We start from the raw sequence: 25,106 nt of genomic DNA on the forward strand, positions 1-25,106 counted from the left end.
AAAAAACCTGAACTACTTGGTGACTACTTGAACATGACAACACCACAATACATTTCGTCAGCACATTCTTGAACTATATCAGTACTTTTTAATTGCACTGTCAAAATGTGGAAGTACATACCATCTCAGCTCGGGCGCCTGACGTCCCGTTCACTCACAGCAGTGAACAACATGCTAATGCAGTCCTAGACAGCATGCATTCCCAGGGCGGCTCCAAACAGTGCTCCGCCGTACTGAACCCTTACTAGGGCTGCGAAGCATGGCCTTCGTACCTCGAGTCAGACCACGTCCATGAAGCGATGGTTAACGCGTGCATGTATTTTGCTGATACCCTCTATCCCACCGCTAATAGAGGCTAGCGGGCCTGGTAGATGAAGTGAAGACGTGCTGTGAGCCCTCACACAAGTGTCTCTTGAATTTTCATTTCAGTTCATCACTGATAATGTCAGAACTATACTGGTATCAACAGGTAACCAACTAAAAAAAAGTTTAGCATTGGTCATACGTTTATAGCTGACCAATATTTCAAACTGATATTTAATAATGAAGAATACTTATTTGGCACAGGGCTACTGCACTAAAATACCTGCAATGTATTTATTTTACTGCTTTTTACTCTATAGACATAAGCCCATTGTTCGCTATAAGAGTAACCCAGGCAGATGATGTCCCAGTTTCTAAAATTTTATAAACGTTTATGGATTACTTGGCATCGGCAGATATGCACGTGAAAATGATCAGATTCAGCATTGGCCCACGTCCCACATCAGTGCATCCCTTAATAGATTTGATTAAAACTAAGCCTAAATCTACACCTTAACTTCAACCCAAACCCAAACCTAGCATTTCACCAGATAAGTTCGTTAACAATTTGAGCCTCTTTAGATAATCTACCAGGGACTTATTACTGCATGTATGAAGGTGGTTATTCAAGGTCAGCTTTAACCTCTGACCTGTGCTTTCAACATGGGTAATGCGGATCCCCCTACACAGGGCAAAGCTCTGAATATTCAGTGTTGATTACTGCCAAAGCTCAGGACAGCCCAAGAAGTTTAGGGCTAGGCTTAGGAAATTCACTGAGCATATACTGACATATACTGTATGTATGAGACATACTATTCAATACATATAAGTACACACATTCACAATACATACAGAATGTGTTATTATATACAGGTACTTAAAGCTTTATAATGCATATATGATCCCTTACATGGGTACAAAAATACAAAACTTCTGTACAATAGAAGTTGTATACAAACAACTGCGTATGGTGTGAGTGAAAGAGTGAGCAAGTGAGAGAAGCAGCAATTCTTAAAAGTCATCCTTCCAGTTCACTGATCAAATAGACGCGAGCATTCGGGCTTTGACCAAGCTGTTCATCCTTTTCATTTAAGGGCTTAAAAAGGATCAAAGATCAGCCTCCTGGCCCTGAAACATGTACGGCAATTTGATTCAGCCAGGCCAGCTGTTCCACCTGCTTTACCGACCACACAGCTTCAAGATCCATCCTTCATCAGCTCACTCACAAAGCAGAGATCATTCTGATCAAAGTAACAAATGTACTGAGACATATTTCTTAAGAAATAAGCCACCATTCTGTGTCTGCAAAGACTGCTTACAATCATAAAAGCTGGGCAAAAAGAAGAAAAGCTATAAAACCCTTTCTACAGCAGCTCGCAAAAAGTTTTGAGAGAGATTATAATGGAAATAGGCCTTCGGACTTATCTGGAATAATGGACTTTGCTTGGAAATCTCTGATGCATTTTAGGATCATTTATTTCTAAAATCACAGGTAAATATTATTGATTACAGAAGCAGGTACGTCGGCAATTCTTGATGAAAATTGTTTTAAAAATTTGATGCATTCCACTGCTAGTCCACTGTACAAGCTTCGTAGATGCTCACCTTGTGTTTAACGTACAACTAAACGTATATATCAATCATTAACTGATTGTTTTAAATCCTGTACAGCAAATCACAAATAAGACATAAAACTCAATATCTATTACTAATTATCTTGTTAAACTTTAGGATCTAACATGCATTGGTAAGATCCTGCTGGTGTGGGTTCACTCTCCAAATAACAAATAGCTGTTTCCTCTCTAAACAACGAATAATAAAGCGGCTTGCGTGCTGATGCCCCTGCTGGAGACACTTCATACTGTTAGCTGGAAAATGCTTATCCACATGCTTTGGACATCAAAAAATGAGGTGTTTTAAGCCATTACACTGGGGGAGCTCTGAAATTCAGTTTTAGACACCTTTGGAAAACCATTAAGTATTAAATTTTCGTAATTTTATAACTTTTATTATTTAATATTATCTAGCAAGAGGTTTAAAATTAAATTGGTCCTCTAGTCCTTTCAGTTCTCTTACTCAATATAGTGATTATTGCCTTTAAAGTATCATCCGCATGATGATATTTCAAAAGCATAAATAAACGCCAAATTACATATAAAAGAACACTTTCTTTTGATTTTCAGTTTACGCCTGTGTGTGTCCTGAATTTTCGTTTTGGTACATCACTGATAATAATAAGAACCATATCGGCATCAACTGTTAACAGACTGAAAAAAGTGACTTAGCATTGGACATATATTTATAAACTGACTGATATTTCAAACGGATATTTCATGATGTATTTATTGCACTCTGGAAGAGCACAATATTTATTTGACACTGGGCTACTGCACTAAAATACATGCATTTTATTAATTTTATTCTCTAATGGTGTCCCAGGTAGTTGTTGTCCCAGTTTCTAAATTTTATAAACATTGATGTATCACACTGGTATCGGCAGATATGTACAAGAAAAATATCGGATTCGGCATTGGCCCACGATTCCCATATCAGGGCCCCCTTTAATAGCTCCTATTAAAACGAAGCCTAATTCTACACCTTAACTTCACCCCAAAACCTGAACCTAGTGCTTCACCGGACAGTTTGTGAACAATTTGAGCCTCTCTAGATAACCTACAGGGGACTTACCACTGCATGTATGAAGGCGTTTACTCAAGGTCACCTCTAACCCTGACCTCTGCTGAACTGCAACCCACTAGTCAAGCCCTTCCTCCACCGTCTCTCAGCTAAGAGGTGAAGCGCCACATCAAAACCGTCAGAGCTCGCCGCCCCCGTGGTTCTCACAGCACACAGAGCAGGCGAAAAAAAGCCACACAGGACGAGGAGTAGGAAAAGACTCTGTACACACAACTCTCCTCCAGCGGTTGACAAAAGCAAAGAACAGAGAATCTGTGATGATTACGCTTACCTGAGTTTCCCAACTGTTTATAAAATCTGTATTCCAAGTGTAGCTGTGGTGCCCTGGACTTAATCGGCTCCTGAAAGAGAAAAACATAAGAAACAACATCAGGGGGGGAAAAAAAGACCCAAAACACTCACTGCAAACCAGTAACGTGACAATCTCACACTGTTGACTAAGCAAAATAAACCACTGGCTTTGGGACGCAGTGAGAGACATACTGAAATATAAATCAGAAGAAAAGAAAAATCACTCTTCTTCCAAAAGCCAGTAGCGTGTAGTAGAGATTACTGTCTGTATAAGAGATGTGTGACATAACATTCCACTAGCCGAGCCATCATGTTAAGAACTTAAATCTTCATCTGAGGCAGCTTAGAAAAACCCCCCCGCTGTTAAAAGAGAAATGACGGAACAGTGTTGCATTTTTGTAAACACATCTACCAGGAAGTTGCTCAAGCAGTCAGCCTGGGTTTAGCCACTCGTTTGTTTTCATTTGCTTCATGAAAGCAACTTTGATAATGTTCGCATTTAATACATTAGAAAACAAATTAAATCAAGTATGACAAGGAAAACTGCTTTAGAACTTGTTCTATCACGGTTTAAATGATGCAGCAATGATAATTCAGAACTACAGCATTCAAAATAAAAAAAAATCTGCAAGAACCGATGAACACTATTTCAAGCTCACTAATTACATCAATACAAGGCCATTAATGTCAAACATGCAGGGAGAAAGGAACTGAACGGGAAATGACTCAAAACAACACTGCACCACTGCTCTAATTGCCAATCAGTAGTAATCACCCTCCCCCTTGCTTAAAAAATAAAAATGAAAATGGGAGAGTGAACGCTTAGAAAGCTTTCCAGTGGTTAATGGTATGTGTCAGGGAAAACCCTGAGCAATGCTTCCATCAGCTCTACAGGCTCTCAGGTTACAGAGGAGCGTCCATCTGGCACCAGTGCGACACCCAGCATGCACTGGGAGTGCCGCATTCAGGCTCCAGCAACATCTGCTGGCAGGAAAACGCCCAAGGAAACGTGACCACTGAACAGTGGATCTCCAGACTCACAAGCCAGACCCTGGAGTTCTCAATGTCTTGAAATGTCCCATAAATGCTCGATTGGGCTCATGTTGGGCGAACATGCAGGCCACACCATTCACTGGAACTCTCCAGAATGCTCCTCAAACCAATTCTGGACTACTTGGGCCCAATGGCACAGTGCATTATCCTGCTGGAACACCCCATCTTTGTGGGGGTACATGAAGTCCATGAAGGGATGCAAATAGTCACCAAGCAGTGACTGTCACCGGTCAATGACGCGTTTAGGCGAACTAGTGGACCCAACCCATTCCATGAGAAGACACCCCACAGCAGTATGGAACCACCACCAGCCTTCACAGTACCTTGTTGACAACTGGGGACCATGGCTTCATAGGGTCTGCGCCACACACAAACCCTACCATCAGCCCGAAACAATTATTACTGTGATTCATCGCCACATGTTGCCAGTTCTCTAGGGTCCAGTCAGCAACCTCACGAGCGAGGCTCCACGCTGTGTCCAATGTTGTGCTGTTAACAGAGGCACTCTGGTGGGTCTTCTGCTCCCATATCCCATGGAAGCTAAAGAACTCTGCACTGACCTGAGGGATATGGGTGTGGGGCCTCCTGCATTGAATGTGGATGTGATTTCTGCCAGAGTCGCACAGACAATTCTAGGCAGATGCTGCCGGTCACGGTCATTAGGCATCCTTGGACATCCACTGTGGGCGGTAATGCTTTCTATGATGTATTCCTGGTACACACGTCACACTGCGGACCAAGGAACGTTAAATGCCCACACAAATTCGGAAATGGAACGTCCCATTCGTCTGGCACCCACTATCATGCCTTGCTCAAACTCATAATAATTCATATCGCCTTGCTATGAGCATGCTGGCAAGTGTTCACTCTCAAGATAACACCTCACAACTTATACAGGTGTGGGTGTTCCCAAGGCGTCCCCTGAGGTAACACCACTTAAATCAATTTACACACTGCTATGCTATGACTATTGGCACAACAGTGTAATTACCCTGAAAAGTGAAACCAAAAACTGAAAAAAGTTAACAAATTAAAACAGTTTACATAAAATAAACTTACTAAAATTAATATTATGGTTCATCGACTAAGGCCATGATTTCCTTTTTTATTTTTTTTAACAATTTGCACTTTGGCAGTCATTAGTAAATTTTCCCCATCAAACACTCAGGCTACAGATACAATCGGCATGCTAACAGGACTTTCTGCTCCTGTTGTTTTGCTGTATTCCGCGTATCAAGTGGAATCAAATCTGCAATGGAGAAGTTGTTGGGTGTTGTTCTTCCTCTTTAGTCTCAACATGAACAATGATTACAAGTCTCTTCTCTAATGTACCTCACAGAAACTAAGAAGTAGTTCTACACAGCTGGCATTTTCACTGTTGCTCTGCTGCTGCTTAAGCTGTTTGAAAGCGCCAGTGAAGAATGATGTTGGCTTCATATTTGCCAGTTTATTTTCAGTTCCACCTTAAATGGTGAGGTAATTACATTCTGGTTTCCACAGTCAAGAATCAGCTTTGTGGAATGTTAAAAGAAACAAACAGTGTTATTAATCACTAAATCACTAGTTCTTAATAATCTATCACAGATATGCACCTTGTTCTTTTACCAGGGAAACCACTGCCAGTGATCAAAACTAGGCATATGGATGCAACCTATCGCAGTAAAGTGGGCGAGGAAGGGGCGGGGCTTATGCTATGCACACCTGCTCAAATGACTGGGCTTTTTGGAATTGCTTGTACATTTTTCTGCAGGTGATTTTTCAGACTTGTTTTGTTCAAGGCTTTCGTGCAGCAGCAATTCAGAAATATGTGAGAACTCTACAAAACAAAAAATAAAGTTTTCATTCATTTCAATTGTATCAGATCTTCATTAATATATTATAGCTAAAAAATAGTGATGCACCAAAATGAAAACTGAAAGAAAGCATTCTTCTTAGATATAATTTGCAGTTTTATTTATACTTTTGAATGAATGTAATAATGCTGATGATGCTTCAAAGGTGATAACCACTATGTTGGGTAAGAGAACCAAGAGAACTAGAGGACTTAATTTAATTTTAAACATCTTGCTAAATAATATTATACATTAAAAGGATTCAAATCTAATACTTCAGTATTATGCACTGAAGTTATGGCTAAAAATCATGTAAGCTAAAGCCTGAACAGAACAGAAAACTAAGCTGCAGCCACCTGTGTTTGAGTGTTTCAGTGTTTCATTGCTGATGATCGGCTGCTAAACCAATGTGAATGCATCCACACTGACCAGCAAAGGAGTGTTTTCAATCATCATTTCTTATTTTCATTCATAACTCAGATTATTAGTTAAAGCTGCACTATGCAGAATTTGGGGATTTGGAGACTTCAACATACATAAGAACATTCAGCTGTGCTTCAGAGCCCACGAGCAGATGAATCTGATGATTCCAAATGTGTTGAAGAAGTACTGAAAGAGTCCAAACTTGGTGACGGATGTGCCTTCCAGCAAATATGAGTGAATCATCTACTACTGTCATCAAATCTTCATCAGTAAAATGCTGGCTTCACATTTGAGATCTAAACATCAAGCTGGACCACCTTTTTGAGCCTGTGCACGTGACGTCAAGACACATGATGTGGTCCGAAACCTCAAGAAATCTGATCCTGATCTATTAAAATTTTAATTATTTCAAGCTTTACAGAGCGACTTGCAGCAGCTCGCACACAACATATTTTAGCCTTTCAACAAAAAATCTTCTGATTTTTTTTTTTAGCAAAATTTCCAGCCTTTTTTCCTCTTTCCACTTTTGATCATATTTAGCCAAAATATTTCATGGCATCGATACTAAATATGTGTATTGTTACAGTCCTACTGCTAGCACAAGTGTTACTACCCTAAACAGAAAGTGTTCAGAACTGTAAATGAAGGGCTTCGTCACAACAGGCTGAGCGGGATCAAGTCTATTAGAGCTATAAAAACACAAAAGTGGGCACAATGTTCTGAGAATGGAAACCTCCAGACTAGCAGAGTCATGCTGGACAGCAGAAAATGTTACCAGCCCACAAGCACAGAGGCTAATGCTGATAGCAAAGGAGACATATATAAATAATTTTGGAAAAAAAAAAAAAACAGATGGCTTACAAATAAGCCACCACAGTGCATCCTAAAATGCTTACTGTGAAGGAATACAGGCTCACAGCGGTTTAAAGCGCCTTCAATAAGCAAAAATGTATTTGTGGAAGCAGCCAGACTTCGTCACCACCCATCTCCCAACACTCTACATGCACTTTTAAACGATACACACATACACAATCGCTCCTTCACAGGTCATTCAATTTAAATGCAAGCTGTCACAGCAATCAACTTCATCTGCTGGACTGTGATGCAATGCAGTGGTCAATCACACACGAATGAGCCTTTCTTGGACAAGTGTGAAGGGATGTAGGAAAGATCAGGGAGCTACACTCCCTAACTTTTACAGCAGTAAAGAAGCATGTGCTCCCCTGCCCTGTCCCAGTGACCTCTGATCTCTCCCAAGCTGCCACGTCTGTCATCTGGACCAGCTGCAGTGTTGGAGAGCTCTTCAGCATCCAACAGACTTCTGCTGATTTCAGCTCTTCTCGCTCGTTCAGCTGCTGTCACACATTCGCCGATACACACCTGCCATTGCACACAAACACCGTACACAGACTAAAGCTGGGCAATTTATTGTCTACACCAATAGAGAAGGAGCACAACTTTACTGATTAGAGATGCACAAACATTTTAGCCAATGACAATTTTCAGCCGAACACTGTCAAAAATAGTACTTGCGGTTTTCGAAAAAGGTGAAAAGTGTCAAAATGTAGTTCTTCACAAATCACTGAAAATTTTATATACCAGCTTAAATGGTGCGGCAGTTACAGTCGCAAATACAAAGTTAACTTCAGCCGTGGTCGGTTTCCCACCCCAGTCTTCACAGGCGTGTTCAAATAGTTTGAGCGGCAGCAGGTCAACACCGTAAACGTCAGCCGTGTAGAACTACTCCACAGCTTCTACGAGGGACATCAGACAAGCAGTTTATAATCATTCTTTCTGCTGAGCATCAATACCCACTTAATATTCCACTTAAAAACACAACACCCCATTATATACACAGAGGGGCAGTACACAACAGCATATACACAACAGTAGCCTTCATTTTTCAAATAACGAAAAATTTCACAAATCACAGCAAAAAGTGCAAATTATAATCTAAAAATAATAATGAAAGTTATTGCCTTGGATAAGCAAACATTCTCTGGATGCTGGACTTCATGGCACACCCTGCAGCCAACATACCGTGGACATTTTAATAGGCTTTATATTATGTAAAGATTCTTCATTTATTTTTAAATTTTATGGATTTTTTTGGCCCAGTGGGTGCCGCATTTTGGTTTCGATTTTATTAATTTAAATGATCACTTCTTAAATACACACAAATAAATTATGATTAGTTCTATGCGAGTGTGTTTGCTTAAACATTTCCAAAACTCTCCTCAAGGAAGTCCAGTATTTGCAGTTACCATCCCATACTTAGTTCATCTAATCAATCCTTCATTAAATTAAATCAGGTGCTGCTGATGGAATTTAATAAATCCATGCGATGGCTGGAACGCAGAAAGAAATCAGGAACCAAACCTGCGTTCTAATTGAGCAATATGACAATATTTATTATCACTGTAATGAATTACATGACAATATGACAGAAAACAATATATAAAAAATTATTTAAAATTTTAATAACACTGAGTCTCGTGAAAACGTCTTGAAGTGTTACATTTTTGCCTCCAACCTCTAACTGTATTTTTCCAACCTAACCAAAAATACCAATACATTGTTTTTTTTGTATCAGAACAAAACCTTGTATCTCTATAATGGTAACTTTACAGGGGAAGGAAAAACCCTACTTCACTTTTAATGTAAGTCAATGGAACCAGACTTTTTTCCAATTCATTTTGGGCCGTTTCTTTTGGTCCATTCACCATGAAATTTACACACAATGTAAAAGAGAAACAGGTATTTTCAAATGATCAAACACTATAGATTATTGTTCAGTTTATTTACACAGAAAAGGGGAAAAAACATACTGCCCAGACAAACATTTTTAAAATGGTATTCATGGATGAAAGATTTTTGCACAGTACCGTACCTTTCAAAAGGTCAGGTTCGCAAAACCTGAAAATAACATGCCTCTCTGCTCCAAAAAATACGGTTCACTGCGTAGCTGACAGTTTTTGTAATAATGTCATGAGAATAATAAAGCTGCTAACATTTTACAAGTCATGCCTCACTGCGAATCTTTAGCGCTCATTAGCATAAGAATTGCGCATTAACATAATACAGCTGAGATCACGCTGCACTATATCAGTCCCTGTTCAGGACAGAGCATTCCTCAAAGCTCTTCCGAATATTAGGATACAGTCCTTGGTGGGATAATTCCATCACAGGTGATGCAGTTCAGTCAGTTTCCAGGGATTAATGACCCATTTTGTGCCAATGCGACTGCGTATCAGAACGAGAATGAACACTGTTCAAAGTGATCTTGCTGTGCTACACAGCAACAAATAAGCACTGTAAAAAATGCTGCAACTTTTTAAGCATAAAAAATAACCTGGATAATCTAAAAATGTTAAATTCAGTGAATTTCAAAATTAGGTTACTTTAAGTTGCAGCTTTTTTTTCCAGTGTGGAACAAAACGACAAGACAAACAGCTTCCTCAAGATATCATCTACTACTGTCGTAATACTGGCCTGTATGTCACAGCACAGACCGCAACAGGCCACTTCTCATGTATGTTGTAAACATTCATGGTAATGATTGCATTGAAACCGTAAGCATTCCAAAGAAGTGAGCATTTTTTTTCAAAATTGGGGATGCACTGAAATTCTGGACACTGAAAATGGTCAACTTTCAGTAAACTTTCAGATTCTGGGCCAAATAAATGACCAAAAATAAATAAATAAATAATTGATTAAAAAGTTCTACAAAAAAGTGCCAAAATCTAAGACTTCACACAAGAAATAATGATTAAAAATTCTAGAAAAATGTTGGTTCACTTCACTTTCCAATGCCATGTGGAACTATTTTACAGTTTCTAGGAGGAATTTTTGACAGGAGATTTATAACCACTCTTAATGCCAAGTATTAAGAGGAGGTACAACAAGAACTTCTCCACTAGAGGTTTTACACAACATCCTGCTCGATATGCAGAATACAGCAAAAGAACAGAAGCAGAAAGCAAAGTCCCCGCTAGCAAACAGACACCATCGTTTTTAAAATGACAAAAAATTGAAAGTGCAAAAAAAAATAACAAAAAATTAAATAAATAATAATAAAAAGAATCTTCTAGAACACCGTAAATACACACACTGTTTTTATTCAGGGCGGCACGGTGGGTGTAGTGGGTAGTGCTGTCGCCTCACAGCAAGAAAGGCCTGGGTTCGATTCCCGGCCGGGCGACCGGGGTCCTTTCTGTGTGGAGTTTGCATGTTCTCTCGTGTCTGTGTGGGTTTCTTCCGGGTGCTCCGGTTTCCTCCCGCAGGCCAAAGACATGCAGTCAGGCTAATTGGACATACTAAATCGCCCTAAGGTGTGAGTGTGTGTGTGAATGTAATCTTTATATGTATATATATATATATATATATATATATATATATATATATATATATATATATATATATATATGTGTGTGTGTGTGTGTGTGTGTGTGTCTGCCCTGTGATGGACTGGCGACCCGTCCAGGGTGTATCCTGCTCCAGCTCCCTCCACGACCCAGAAGGATAATCGGCTTATAAAATGTGTGTGTGTATTATATATATATATATATATATATATATATATATATATATATATATATATACATATATATACACACATACACACACACACACACACACACACACACACACACATATATATATATATATATAGGCCTAAGAAATGATTGTGTTCTGACTCAACTAACATGTTCTGTACATTTAACATAGTACATACTGTATGCATAGGTATGTGTACTTGAGCACCCGTCGCTTTACCATTCCAGCTGCCGGTATTCCAATACGGAAAACACTTCACATTTCACATCATACCACAATTAGTTACAATGCATATCCATTATATATGACAGCAAAGTTATCTTGCGTGACAAAAGTTGTTCAGATTAAAGCTTCAATATCTTTAAGCTTTGATGATACAGAGTGAATCAGTTACATAATGGAAATTATCCAAGAATTCATAAGGCAGATACTCACCAGATCATTATGAAACAAGCATCATGCAAAGAGGTTCTTGTGTGCGGGGTTAGGGAGATTAATCCTCGCCAGGCAGTGATATTGTTTCGTACTGTACTGACAAGCGCTTCGTTTATTTTCTGCTAATACTGAGGGATAATACTGCCTGGGTTTCGTGCTGCAATGTCTCAAAATTTAATAAACTCTTAATAATCTGTTCCAACAAGCCAAATGACGAAAAACTAAAAAAGCCAGGTTAAAACCAGCAATGGCCTGATTTTGGTGAACAGGAGAAACCTGCATGAGGTTTAATGAATTAGGAGTGAATTAAAGGCACATCTGATCCATTATTATTCTAATATCTCATCATAAATCAGTGCTTTTGGGCTCTGCTGACTCTCTTCAGTGGTATGTGAGGTAAACCAAGCAGGTCACTCAGCGGTTTTGTAATACGAAAAGGTGAGAAGGACCTGCGTTAAGGTAACAAGAACACACAGTGCCGTTCGTGCAGGTTGAGTTCAGACGCATTTCGATGATGCTTTTCTACAGCCAGGTGATTCATCACTATTGCTGAGCGGAGCAGAGGGAGCGCAGGTTGCACAGGCCAGCAGAACCAAACAGAACACGATACAGGCCTTTTTGAATGTGACCATCAGCATGTTTTGTTTAAAATGGCAACCCTGCATTTTGTGGTCTACAGCACTAGCATCATCTTTATTCTTATGCATCATGGTTTCTCTGAGAATTTTGTTTCAGAAGGGCAGAAGAGGCCAAAATAGCTTTATGCTAAAGTAACTTCGGCCCTGCAACCAATGACAGCAATAGTCCGTTTCATATGTAGCTTCATAATGGGCTAACATTTTTAAAGATGACTACATTTTAGTGAATAAAGATCACTGCCTAATTTTTCGGGGCTCTTTATTTTGCATTTGATTTTGTATCTGATTTATGGTACCAACTACACACTGTATGGCTTAAGCTCATTTTAGCAGCCAGTAGTGTCAGGCTAACTTGAACAGCCTACCTCCAGTTGACTTGAGGTATTTCTAAGGGACTCTTATTTGAGCATTTTGAGCATCTGGTGGTACCATTAAAAGATAATTATGCAGTAAGGAAATTAAACGCCGGTGTTTTCCCCTTAAGCAACACTGCACACTGTAAAAAAGCTGCTATAAATAGCTTTACAATGCTACCGTCATAAGACCAAAAGTCAGTGAACCTTCATTTATTAAACTTCTAGTCAAAATGTTCATCAAGCACAAGTTAGTCATTTTTTACTGTTAGGAAAAAAGCAAAGCAAAAAATTACACACAAGTCTTAGCACCTAAATGTGATGCCTCTGCCTGTTTTACAGCTTCGCTCTTTTCAGGAAACTTAAAAAATTAAATAAATGAAGGGTAAATAAAATGTATTATTATTATTATTATTATTATTATTCACTACTACTAAATCAGTGAAGCATAGCTACTAAAACGGCCTAAACAAGTTCCTCTGGTGCCCATAACCACATTATTTTTTTTATGGTGGCAAGGCCAAGAGCCACTGCACCGTCACTGGAGAACAATGAATCACTGGACTCAGTGGGCATATAACCATACAGATACGGCCCATTTGGCTTGTCCATCACTTAGCAGTAGGGGAGAAAAGGGACACTGGCATTTTTCCCACCCAACGAGGCTGCAGCCAACTGCATTCTCAAGGCCTCATGGCCACGAACAGCACATGATCCACTAGGGCTGGGCAGCATCGTGTGAATATTCCTCAGTTTTAACACCTGCCGAGCTTCAGACAATGATGAAACGAACGCAATGCATGTTAAACAGTGAAGAAACTGCTGTATCAAAGCACCAACTTCTCAGAACAAAGTACTGACACTATGTTGTGGTTTCGGTATTGAAGCTTGGCATATGATGCAATTCAACACAACATCAAGGAGCAGAATAGATCATGTTTAACTTACGTGATGATTACACAGCCTTGTGTGAAAATTTGAATACTGCTGATTTTCAAAGTGAAAGTGCACAATTTCTACGTATTTACACAGGCCTCATTTCATTTCCCCCCCTCTAAACTACTGAACAGTAGCTGTGCATTAAAACGTGCTGAAATGTGTTCTCTGTAGAAGATGCGTTAATTTATTTTTGCTTAAAAATCAACATCTGATCAGGGGTGCCCAAACTTTTGCAGACAACTGTATATGCTAGACAATTACTAATTTCTAACAGTTACAACAGTATATGGACTTACTGCCAAGCCCTCTAGCTCAGCTGGGATTCCACTCATGGGCTCTATAATATACCTTTGTTAATTAATTATTGTAATATTGGTCTTTGCAATACTGATAATCACAAGAAAGCTTTTCAAAAGTACCACTTTGTCTGCTGTGAGGATCCGACCAATCATAGACACTCACAGTGCTCTGTAAAGGTTTTAACAAATAATGACATTCACATGATGCAACAGACATAAGTAATTTCAGTTTGACTTGAGCAAATTCTAACAGCCTAGCTCAGGAGTCGCAACCCAAATGTTAAGAAGAACCATTTTGTCCTTTCAACAAAAATCAAACCACCAACATTTTATGTTCATTTTAACATCTTGGCTGTAAACATGTCTCACTACGTGCTAATGTACTAGTATAGGCAAAAAAATATAAACAAAAACACAGACTTACTTTGCTCTGCTTTAAGCTTTAGCTCAGCTATAGCCGCTTTTCTCACATCTCCAGCAGGAAACTTTTCCTCAAAAGTAGAACAGTTTCTTGTAAAATGTCTCTCAACGTTCAATTTTTTCCAAGGCTGAAGTCGCTTTTCATTCGCAAGCTTCAATTTCCCATTCCTCCTTAAATGGTGTCTGATGCACCACAATGTAACTGCTGCACCATTTAAGGGCGAAGGGAAAAATTTGAAGAAGCTGACTTCATCTTCACAACTTTTTACTGTTTGATAGTTTCTTCTTGCAGACTAAATGTATCAGAAAACTAGCCGGAGTGCTTATAAATGCAAAAAAGTCCATTCATCTCTAAATTATCTGTGTTCGTCTTAAATCTTTCTCTTTGCTGTTTTGTTAGCTGCTAACTAGGCGAGACTTTTGTCTGCGTTGCTGTGACCAGCAGTCTGCACACAAACCTTCAGGGTTAAAGGGTGAATTAGCAGATATAGTCTTCATTAACTCCAGCGTTTAAAAGCATTTATTGTTAAAACTGTGTTGAACGATCAGCAGAGCTTTATTTTACTGTAAAGGAGGATTATTTTATTTTTACCTACAAATCTAATTCTGCTGTGGAGCCACAACAGGACAGTAAAAGAGCCACGTGCAGCTCCGGAGCCACATGTTGCCGCCCCCTGGTCTAGTTGCTCTAGAGTAGCCAATCTATGGCAATTCTAATGAACTAAAATGAACTTTTGACATTGCCATCATCACATCAAAGGTTCACAATGTTTTAGTATATCGCAAGGTATATCGCAACTGTCCTATTCAAGCTCCACCCACACAAGCGATCTTCTGTTGCCAGGTTGGATAAGCTTTACAGAACATTGGCAAACACCCCAACTCACCCTAAAGAGGAAGGGTACCTCATTTTGTAGGGAGTCATTATATATCTCTGCTCTTGGAACAAAACCTCGTATGTCTTCTTTTGTCCTGCTCATTTTTTCTTACAGAATTTGAAAAGGCTAGCTGACCTTTACAATGTGGCAAATTTTCATGATGAACAGCCCAAGAGAAACGCTCCAAAAGTGCTTGGAAAGAAATCTAGTTCCACCAACTTCCATTCAAAGTTAATTTTTTTTCCTTCACCTGTAAAGTTTTGTTCTGACAGCAGCGATATAAAAACTCAGAAGACAGGTGTAGGCCCACCGGTTGTTTTTGATAATAAATAAAATGGCTACATTATGCAGCATTTTTTCTTTAAATCGGTGGAATTTATCTTTAATAACAAACTCTAAAATGTATGCATTTCAACAAAGCCTGAGTCGTGTGCAACATTTTCACTGATTGAACAGGACTTTTGCCAACTTTCTGTAAAGCTTGTAACAACAGTTAGTCTGACAGGATGCATTTTCAGCAGAGCATGGATTGGCCAGCAAATGCTATGAAATGATATTTAGTCCAGCCCTGGTTCCATCATGAACCCAACTCGCAGGGCTCACCTCAGAAATGCTAGGCCATGTGTGCTGGCCCTCTCTGCCAGCGTTTCAGATCAGATTTCAGGCTCCCAGATGGAGGCGGCAGCTGCAGAGGCCTGATCGCGGCGCTTCAAACGCAGGCAGACAGGCAACACGATCTGCTACCAGCCTTTACTGGCACAACACAGTAATTCACAAAACTGGAGCTGCTCACAGCAGCCTGCTCCCGGTAGCCTGAACTAAAGGAATAGCTCTCTTTCATTCACTGACGGGCATTTTTGACCAAAACATCCATTTACAGGAGAATTCCACCGATTTTTCTACATTTCTGCATTATTTGATCACTGAAATGTAAACAATCATTCAGAGAGATTTGATGTGGAATGGATCACTGCAGAAAAACTTTTCAATGCTGATTTCTTTACTGTGGTGATGATAAACCAGGGATTACAATGTCCTGCAGTGAACATACACAATTTTTATATGTAAATGTTGATGGTAAAATAGTGGTAAATCTGAAAAAAAAAAAGTTTTCTTTGGACTATTTTGACAGGTATATTTTGCATGTACCTCTCTGCCATGAACATGATCCAAAAAAAAAGACCACATTTTGGCCAAAACCCATCATCAAACCTTATCGTAAAACGTTGTCTCAGGCAGCATATTCAGAAGCATTTTATGTATAAAAAATAAAAAATAAAAAAACATGCGAAACAGAAGCATTAAACTATCTGGACGTCTGGTTCCTATCACCACCTTTGTACTCTCTGATGCGGCACATTTCTCTAAAATGTAAAAGTTTGTTTACATTTTGATCAATTAATTATCCAAAAACTTTCAAAAATCTGGGAAATTCCCCTTTAAGTTCCTTGTCCACTAGAAGGAAGTGAACATGTAATTCTGCCCGGACCTTTTCAACATGATGTAATTAAATTGTGCTGTGAACAGCATGAAAGATTCAGCCATAAGAGATGGCAAACACCAAGAATGTAGACTTAAAATCAAAAGCAAGTAAGACGATACAACAACACTTGTAACGTACGAAGTACAAACAACAATTCTATCAGTTTACATGCAACAATATCCTCCACACCCTCCTAGCTGAAAGCATCTAGTGATCCATTTTCACTTTCCTGTGTAGATGAACAGGGAAGGTCAATATCACGGATTTTCAGCAAGAGACTGAACGCTATTTGAAACTGACAACAGTAGTTGCCAACGATCACTGTCAATCACATGCCTGTCGCTACCAATTATGAGTAATTGAGTGGTCTAGTGATTATTCTGATGATTAAATCTAGTTTTCAGGAGTTTTTAAACGGCCAAACAATAAAACATTTGACTTTTCTTGAGCAATAAACAATCCAAAATACTTCATTAGAGAAAAATAACTAGGAAGCGTTTAAGAAGTGTCTATTAAAATGTGTGTGTGTGTGTGTGTGATTCACATACATACATACATATATATATATATATATATATAAACACTACAGGCAAAAAAATGCCCAAAAACTGACGTGTGCATTAGGCTCTGTTTCATCAGTAGGAGAATGTTCAATATGCATCATTCAAATGTCTAACTAATCACTGCCTGTTCAGAGAAGTTACACATTAAATCAATTTCATCTCATCAACTGTGACAGCTCTATAAGAGTATCTGATCAATACTTGCTGATTGGCACCACTGCAAGCCAAATCTACTCATCTAAACACACGCCTATTATTCACCAGTCCATCCATCCTTCCACTCATTCTCACAGTAATGGAGGGAATGAATGTAACAGCACAGGAAAGAGAGAAAGGGAGAGTGAGGAAAGAAAGACTAGAGCAGGTGTGGAGGATTTGGGAGGGATAACACTGACTTTCTCTCTTTCTCACGCAGGGAAAGGAGAGGGGAATCATATTCCAGGGAGACAATCACATCCAACATGAGCAGAATAATGGAGGAGTGCAAGTGGAGGATCCAGCGTTTCCCCCACAAAGGTTATACTTCAGTCTTTGTACCCAGATATTCAGTTGTGTCACCAAAGAGAAGGAAAATAAAAAGAACACCAAGTCAACTATTAAGCACCGGGGTGGATCTATTATGATTCGAGGTTGTGAGGCAGCCAATGGCACAGTAAACACTGCACAAATAGATGGAAGAACAGAGTCCACAACATATCAGCAAATTCTGGAAGCTAATGTGACACAATCAGTCAAAAAAACTGAAGTTGAAAAGAGGCTGGCTTCTACAACAGGACAATGGTCCAAATCAGACCTCAAAATCCTTCATGAACCACTCCATAAGTGCAGGCTGGAGCTTTTGGAACGGCTCTCATAGTAATCTGACTTAAACATCATTCAAAAACTGTGGGATCTTAAATACCCCAGGAATATTACAGAACTAGTAACGTTCTGTAAAGAGGAGTGGGTGAAAATTCCTAAAACAAGAACAGAAAGACTCTAAGCTGGCTGCAACAAAAAGCTTACAAGCACTGACTTCAGCAAAATAAGGTGTTTCTACATATTGTCTTGGTAGAGTGTCCAAAATTTGTGCCAACCCCAAAGTTAAGTTAATCAAAAAAAGTAACTGTGCATTAATATTTTCAGGAAATGTTCATTTTTTTTATATTAATAGGTTTGCTGCAGAGATGGTGTTTTATGTCTTTTCACTTAAAAATTCAAAATATATAATTTGGCCATGGGTTTGCCAAGTATTGCAAACAACAGTATGAACACCCGACCAAGTATATTTCTGTTTAGCATTTTTTATACACACACAAAATCTCATCTTACATTCCTTGTGAGGACTTCCATAAGTTTCTATTGATGTTTGTATTACTGTAGCCAAGCAATACTACATCTACACCTAACTCTAACCTTAACCTCAGTAGCCAAAAGGATTTTTTTCTGCCCTTTTAGCTTTAAAGGAAAAAAAAAAAATGTAATTTGTGGTGAAAACAAAACAAGACCAGCAAAATGTCCTTACTTAAGCAGAAATGTCCCACTGACCCATCACTGTTAGGGCATATAGTCCTCACAAGTATAGCTAGACATGTACGCACAGACAGATGCACAGACAGACGCACAGACAGACGCACAGACAGACGCACAGACAGACGCACAGACAGACTTCACTCCAATTTGGTTGTTAACTGAAGGCAGCTCTGGTTGTTTTCTCTTATTTAGAAATAATGCGTAGTTGCAGTCGCGCTACTCCTTCATCTAATATGTACTTAACAGATGAGTAGTGAGAAATATTTTAAGTTGTGTGAGGAGCAGGAAAGACTGGCAGCTACCACAGCCTATGCTGACATAAGCAAATCCAGTGTCAGCGAAGCACTTCACTTACACGCTCTCATTTTCGGTGCACTTCGCGGTCATTGAGCCAGCTTAAACCTTACTGAAGATATCATGACAGAATAAATTGTTATGCATTAGGGAAGTGCATTCTGGTCATTTCAGCAGACGTTACTTGAGTAGAAGACATTATTTGAGTTCAGCTTGCGTCTTTGGTGTCAACGTGTTTTGTCAGTGGTTATGGTCGCTCCTGTCAGTCATAAAACACTTCTGCTCACTGTTATTGCCCCTGCTATAGCATGTTTTTCACACCTCTAAATACGTCTCTCTGGCAGACTGAGGTGTGACCTGCCTGAGCCAAAAGGCTCGGAAATGTATCTAAACCTCCAACCTTCACATCACTAATAAAGATGGCAGATAAATACTGAACTATAAAGCAAATGGCAACACACAACATGACTTCAGGCCAGACCATCCATTTTCATTCATGCAGCAGTTTGCAGACGAACAGCCCGAAACAGTCTTACAGGGAAAACAAAACGCATCACTCAAAGAACAAAATCTTATCTGTAAATAAAATTCGTACGAATAAATAGATGTAAACAAAAAGTCTTAGCATTATTAATATTTCGCTGTTGTCAGAACCAAAATGGTAACTTTACAGGAGAAAGAGAAAAACCTACTTTACTTTTAATGTAAGTCTATGGAACCAGACCCCCCCCCTCCCCCCAAGTCATTTAGGCCCAGTTCTGTTGGTCCATTCTTCATGAAATCTACACACAATGTAAAGAGCAACAGGCATTTTCAAATTATGTCAAAAACAGTAAAACGACAAAATTGGAGATTTTCTTCCAACAGCAGCGATTCGTATGTAACTAACATGCCTACACTGGGTATTTCAGACGAGTTAATAAGCTGACATTAACCAGTAAACTTAGGATGCTCATTAGGTTTTTTATTCTGATATTCTCTGTCTTTCAGTGATGGAAGGTAACAAAAACCCAAATAGTGATTTTAGTATTTAAATACTGGCAATTCGACAGATAACCGAGTACTTAAGTACTCATGCACGTGCCTGTTATTATTATTATTATTATTATTATTATTATTACTACTATTATTATTACTATTATTATTACTATTACTATTATCTTTCAAATCACCCGAGTCTACTGCTCAGACTTTCTGAAAAACTCTGATTACTTAATAACTTGTGAAAATCAGTACATGACAGTGACACTACAAAGTAGCTGTTTGGAAACATCACACAACAGGGATCCCCTGTTCAAACGCGTGTGTGTTTATACACAATGTTTCCAGTCTTCCACGACACTCGGGTCTCCAGTGGGCTTCTCACTGAACCAAAGACTGAAGCACTGTGTCCACAAGAACTGCCTAACAAAGACAACCTTTCAGCAGTCAACCAACCTCTCTCTCTCTCTCACATTCGCCCTCCCTCACACTCTCTCTCGCTCTTTTTTTTTTCTCCTCCATCTCACTCACCCCTCTTGCCCTCCCTCTCTCTCTCTCTCTCTCTCTCTCTCTCAGCTGGAGAGTGACACTGGTGCTCACCTTTGCTCTCCAGGTGCAGCCAAGCTTGCATAACAACCCACGAGACCAAACAGCAGAGGTGGATCTGTCAGAATTCAAACCATCAGCAGCACACTGCCATCTCGCCAGGGTTAGCATTTAGCGCTCGGCGCTCCTGGGCTTATGAGGACTGTTTTTGTCTAAACGGAGCACGACACAAACATGTGAACAGCTGCTGTACGCGGTGATCCACCAGCAGCTATAAACCAACACTGAACTCAGGAAGCCCAGCAGGGGCTGCAGGATACACTGTTTCTTAGTGGCCACTGTAAATTTGGCCTTTCCAGTACTAATACTGCAGAAGGCTGCAATACAGCGGCAGGCAATACGGCAAAAATACACTCATTTTCAATGCACTGTATGTCTTACAATACTTTTCAGAGGTTTGAGAAGTCTGAACCACATGGATGCATGTGTAGTGCTACATTTAAAAATACTATAAAAAAGTATGAATACCATGATTTTTAATCAACGCTTCAAATACTGTGCTGCACTAAATCCAATTAAACAGGATTAATTATAAGAAATACAACAACATATGTATTAACACAAAACTGTAACAATGTGCATTATGGAGACGTGACTCATGAGGAACAGACTTTCTATAAATTGTCATTTAATGTAACTGCATCTGAATGTATTGAGGATGTCAGTGCTTGAACATTGATGACTTGCATTTTTCATTACAAAGAGCGCATAATTAGGCCTGGTTAACTTGCCTTAGTTCAGCAAAGTACGCAAAACAGTGAATAAAAACTGTATTTATATTTTTTCCCCATTTGAAAACTGATAAAACCACAGAAAAATGAGATATTTGTCATACTGCCCACCTTCACTGTGATGACGAAATGAGCACCCTAACTAATCACACTGTTTTTCCCTGCGTGCTGTGAGCATCCTGACCAATCACAGTCCCTGATGAGTCAGAGTTAGAGATGAGTTAGTCATTCTGTGGGTGGTATGATTATTAGTGCTATAACGCACACTTCCAGGTCAAGACTTGAGTTTCGATATTTTGTGCTAAAATTGTCTACAGAGCTTTATGGATCTGTTTAAATTGGATAAATAAAAGTTCTCCAGTGGACTTTTTTCAGCAGCTGTCACAATGTCCCAAAATCATAATCCCTACAATTTATAAGCAACAAAAATCTTTATAAGCAATTTATCAGCAACAAAAAAAAGCTCATTTGAGTATGGGAACATGAACAGCATGAGCCCCACCCTTCCTCACACACTTTATGTTGACAGGCTGCTCCTCGATGCCTAGTTTTGATCACTAACAGTGGCTGCCACGAAAGTTACCATGGGGCACACTGGCCATACAGTTCCACATGCATTCTGGACAATCACTGTTTCCAGTTTTTCAATAGGATTATCGTTACACCCTTAATGTGTGTATAAACACAAAATATCTAATACAATCAAATTTTCAATAGGAAAGCAAACAAGAAAGCAAGTGAGACAGACCCCAGACTTCTGTGCTACTGTAAACAGAATAAAAAGGAAGGAGGAAAACTTTTACTGAAATGCCCATCCCTAGAGCGCGAGTGAATGTGATGTGAGAATCGCTCTCTGTTGCCAAGTTACATAACTGTCATTTCCCAGAATACAAAACCTACGCCTGATAACGTTGTATGACTCCAATAAAACATTATCAGTCAATCAAATATTAAGCATCTTTGTAAACAATATTAACTTTGAGTTAACAGAAACATCAGCTCCTCCCACACAGTGCCTGACCGCAGTGTTTGTGACTGAAGTTTACCAGACAGGAACAATACGAAATCTTACAGCCTGGAGCTACGGCCAGTTAAGTCACTCAGCTCAGTGGAGACGAGCTTCACGGAGATAAAAATGGATTTCTGACACCTATTTCCTTAAAGCCGCTTGTCATTCCTGCTCATGTTTCAGAGGACAAGTTTAAGCCCTGCGAGACTGTCAGGCTGTGTTGTCTCAGCACGATCGAACACTGTCAACAGATTACTTTAAATGAAATAGACGCTTTATCAAATACTCACTTTCTCTTAGAACTAAATTAATAATAAAGCGTGGCTTAACATTTAAGCTGAAGTGTAATGACGCTCATATTCTCACATGATTTTTAAAGGGCCCATATCATGGAAAAACTTCCCTCACTGCTTTTGAAGTTGTATGTTAATTTAGAAACTTTGGCAATGTTAACAGTTCACTCTCCAGTCCATATAGTTTACATATAAAAAACTAGGCTGCAAAAAAGCCTGTTTTGAATTTACTCTTCCTGTGACGCTCATTTTCATATATCCTCTTACTCAGCCTACAGCCGTTCAGCTCCACCCACTCATGCTGAAGTTATAAGGAGTGTTTCAGCTCTGAGTGCTTTGTGAATGAGGCACAACACAGGGATCAGAACTGAGCTCGTGTACATACACTCAAACTTAGGCTACGTTTACACAGCAGGTAAAAGTGGCCCAAATCTGATTTACTCACCAAATCCGATTTTTTTGTTTGGCTGTTCACAATATCTTTTAAATGTGAGCTGTATGTGACATCAGTCTGAACAGATCAGCTCCTAAACCGCCCCACATGCGCAAAAGAACAGTGCTTCACGTGGCGGCTTGTCCAGAGGTAAACAGTCATGACGGCCAGCGAACGCCAGTCGCTCCCGCAGCTTTCAGTTCCGTCTTCGCCTGCATCGCATGAGCGAGTATAAAGTTCCAGTGGTTGACAGCTGGACTCATCACCCACAGTGTGTTCAAGTTTGCCGAAAAAGGGCGCGTTATTTGGCCACGGCCACTCCTTTGGCTCGAGTCCTCAAACTCTTTTAACTGTTCTCTGACGCTGCAGCCCTGGTCTCCTCCGGCCGCGTTCGGCGGTTTCGTTCGAAACCTCTCTGAACACGGAGCGGTTTGATGAGTCTCTTCTAATGTTTTGGTACAGAAACATCAGACTAAATGTTTATGAGTCTCAGCAGCGCGAAATTATGACGAATGTCGAGTTGTACAGACGTAAAAGTCGCATGAATTCCGATCTGGCTGTTCAGACTGAGTCGCATTGCCGCAGATTGGATAGGTATCGGATTTCAGTACCACATATGAAAGTGTCTCAAATCGGAATTGAAAATGTCAGATTCAATGCGTTTTTTGCTGTTCACACTGCCACACAGATGACACATCTGTGTCACATTCGAAGAAAAAGATCGGATTTGGGACACTTTTATCTTCTGTGTAAACGTAGCCTTAGAGGCACGGTAACAAAAAACACCTCCAAACCTGGGGCTAAAGAGAGAAAATGACCATGTGAAAATGAATGACTGTTTTTGGCACAAAGCATCACACAAACGCTATAAGTGGACCTCAAGGGAAAAAATAAAGCACAATAAATAAAAATTAACTTTTAAAAATAGAAGATATGGGCCCTTTAATGCTGTAATGAAAGTTCAATTCGACTTTCAGTATTCAACAGACAATAAGCGAAAGACGATTTTATTTTTTACATTTGACATTGAGATTGCTATATGATAATCAAAAATCTTCAATCAAAGATTACAGGAGGCAATTAGAGGCAGCATAAGAACCTTTTTTTAAAAATAAATTTAAAAACTAAATTCAATTTGTTTTTAAAATGCTAAATGTGACTGATTTTCTACAAAAACTGTCCCACAGCCTCGAGTCCCGACAAGCACAATCATATCCAGTTTTTTCTCACATACACTGTACAAAGTTGCTGTGCGATTTTTTTCAAAGTCAAATTCAGTGCATTTTAGTATCGTCTTACGTCCTCAAGAAAGTAAAAATAACACCATTGCTACCGAACAACATACACAAACTCAAATATGCCATGTCTGTTATTTACACAGATTAATTACTAATCAAAGTGGATATAAGCTAGGATTTGAGATGTATGCATAACGTATGTCTTTTCAGTGCATTTGACTTTACCATCCTTTAGCCTTTAATTAGTGGTCAGTTTCTGACCAAAAGACCACTGTAGGCTGGATAATTTTGGTTTGAGGAATATTTTAAATTAGTTTAATAAACACAAATCATTCCACCATGGTGTTTAGGCATCATCTTAGAATTTAATATCCCTAACAGTAGGAAAAAAAAAAGTAAAGTATTTAATTATTCTTTTTTATTTAAAATAAAAAAGATTCGAAGACCTTATAAAATACTGGGAACCCTGACACCAGAAAGTATGTCCTCATGATGACGTAGCGCATTGTTCAGCCATTCTGAATTAAAAGTGTCATTTTATTTGACAAATGAAAAAACTTAAAATCATGGAGACCCCCTTTCTTTCAAAGTTTTTTTTTTTTCAAAGTTCCAATGTTCAATTTAATCAATTTTTGATTCTAAGTTTAACGCACCTAAATATGACACATACCATCACAAAGCTTAGTCTCTTCTACGAAAAGAGAAAAAAGTACCCGAGAGCCTGACAGCGAGGTCATCTGCAGCTACTGCAATCAACCCAGCAAGAAATTCAGCTTCGCAGAGGAAGCAAATCATTACCACCACGTTCACACCTCCCTCCACATTGCGTTAGGCCACATTCACAA

At 39.3% G+C, this 25,106-nt stretch overlaps 1 protein-coding gene across 1 annotated transcript in view; it reads right to left on the reverse strand.

Moving 5' to 3' along the window:
- The window catches only part of csnk1g2b (casein kinase 1, gamma 2b), a 64,596-nt gene that overhangs the window by 29,372 nt on the left and 10,118 nt on the right, over positions 1 to 25,106 (reverse strand). The window contains exon 3 of the mRNA XM_036579520.1: positions 3,272 to 3,341. Coding sequence (XP_036435413.1) covers positions 3,272 to 3,341 — 70 coding nt within the window. The remainder of the gene's footprint in view (positions 1 to 3,271; positions 3,342 to 25,106) is intronic.

The sequence above is a fragment of the Colossoma macropomum genome, unplaced genomic scaffold (assembly GCF_904425465.1).
Source record: "Colossoma macropomum unplaced genomic scaffold, Colossoma_macropomum, whole genome shotgun sequence".
NCBI lineage: Eukaryota > Metazoa > Chordata > Actinopteri > Characiformes > Serrasalmidae > Colossoma > Colossoma macropomum.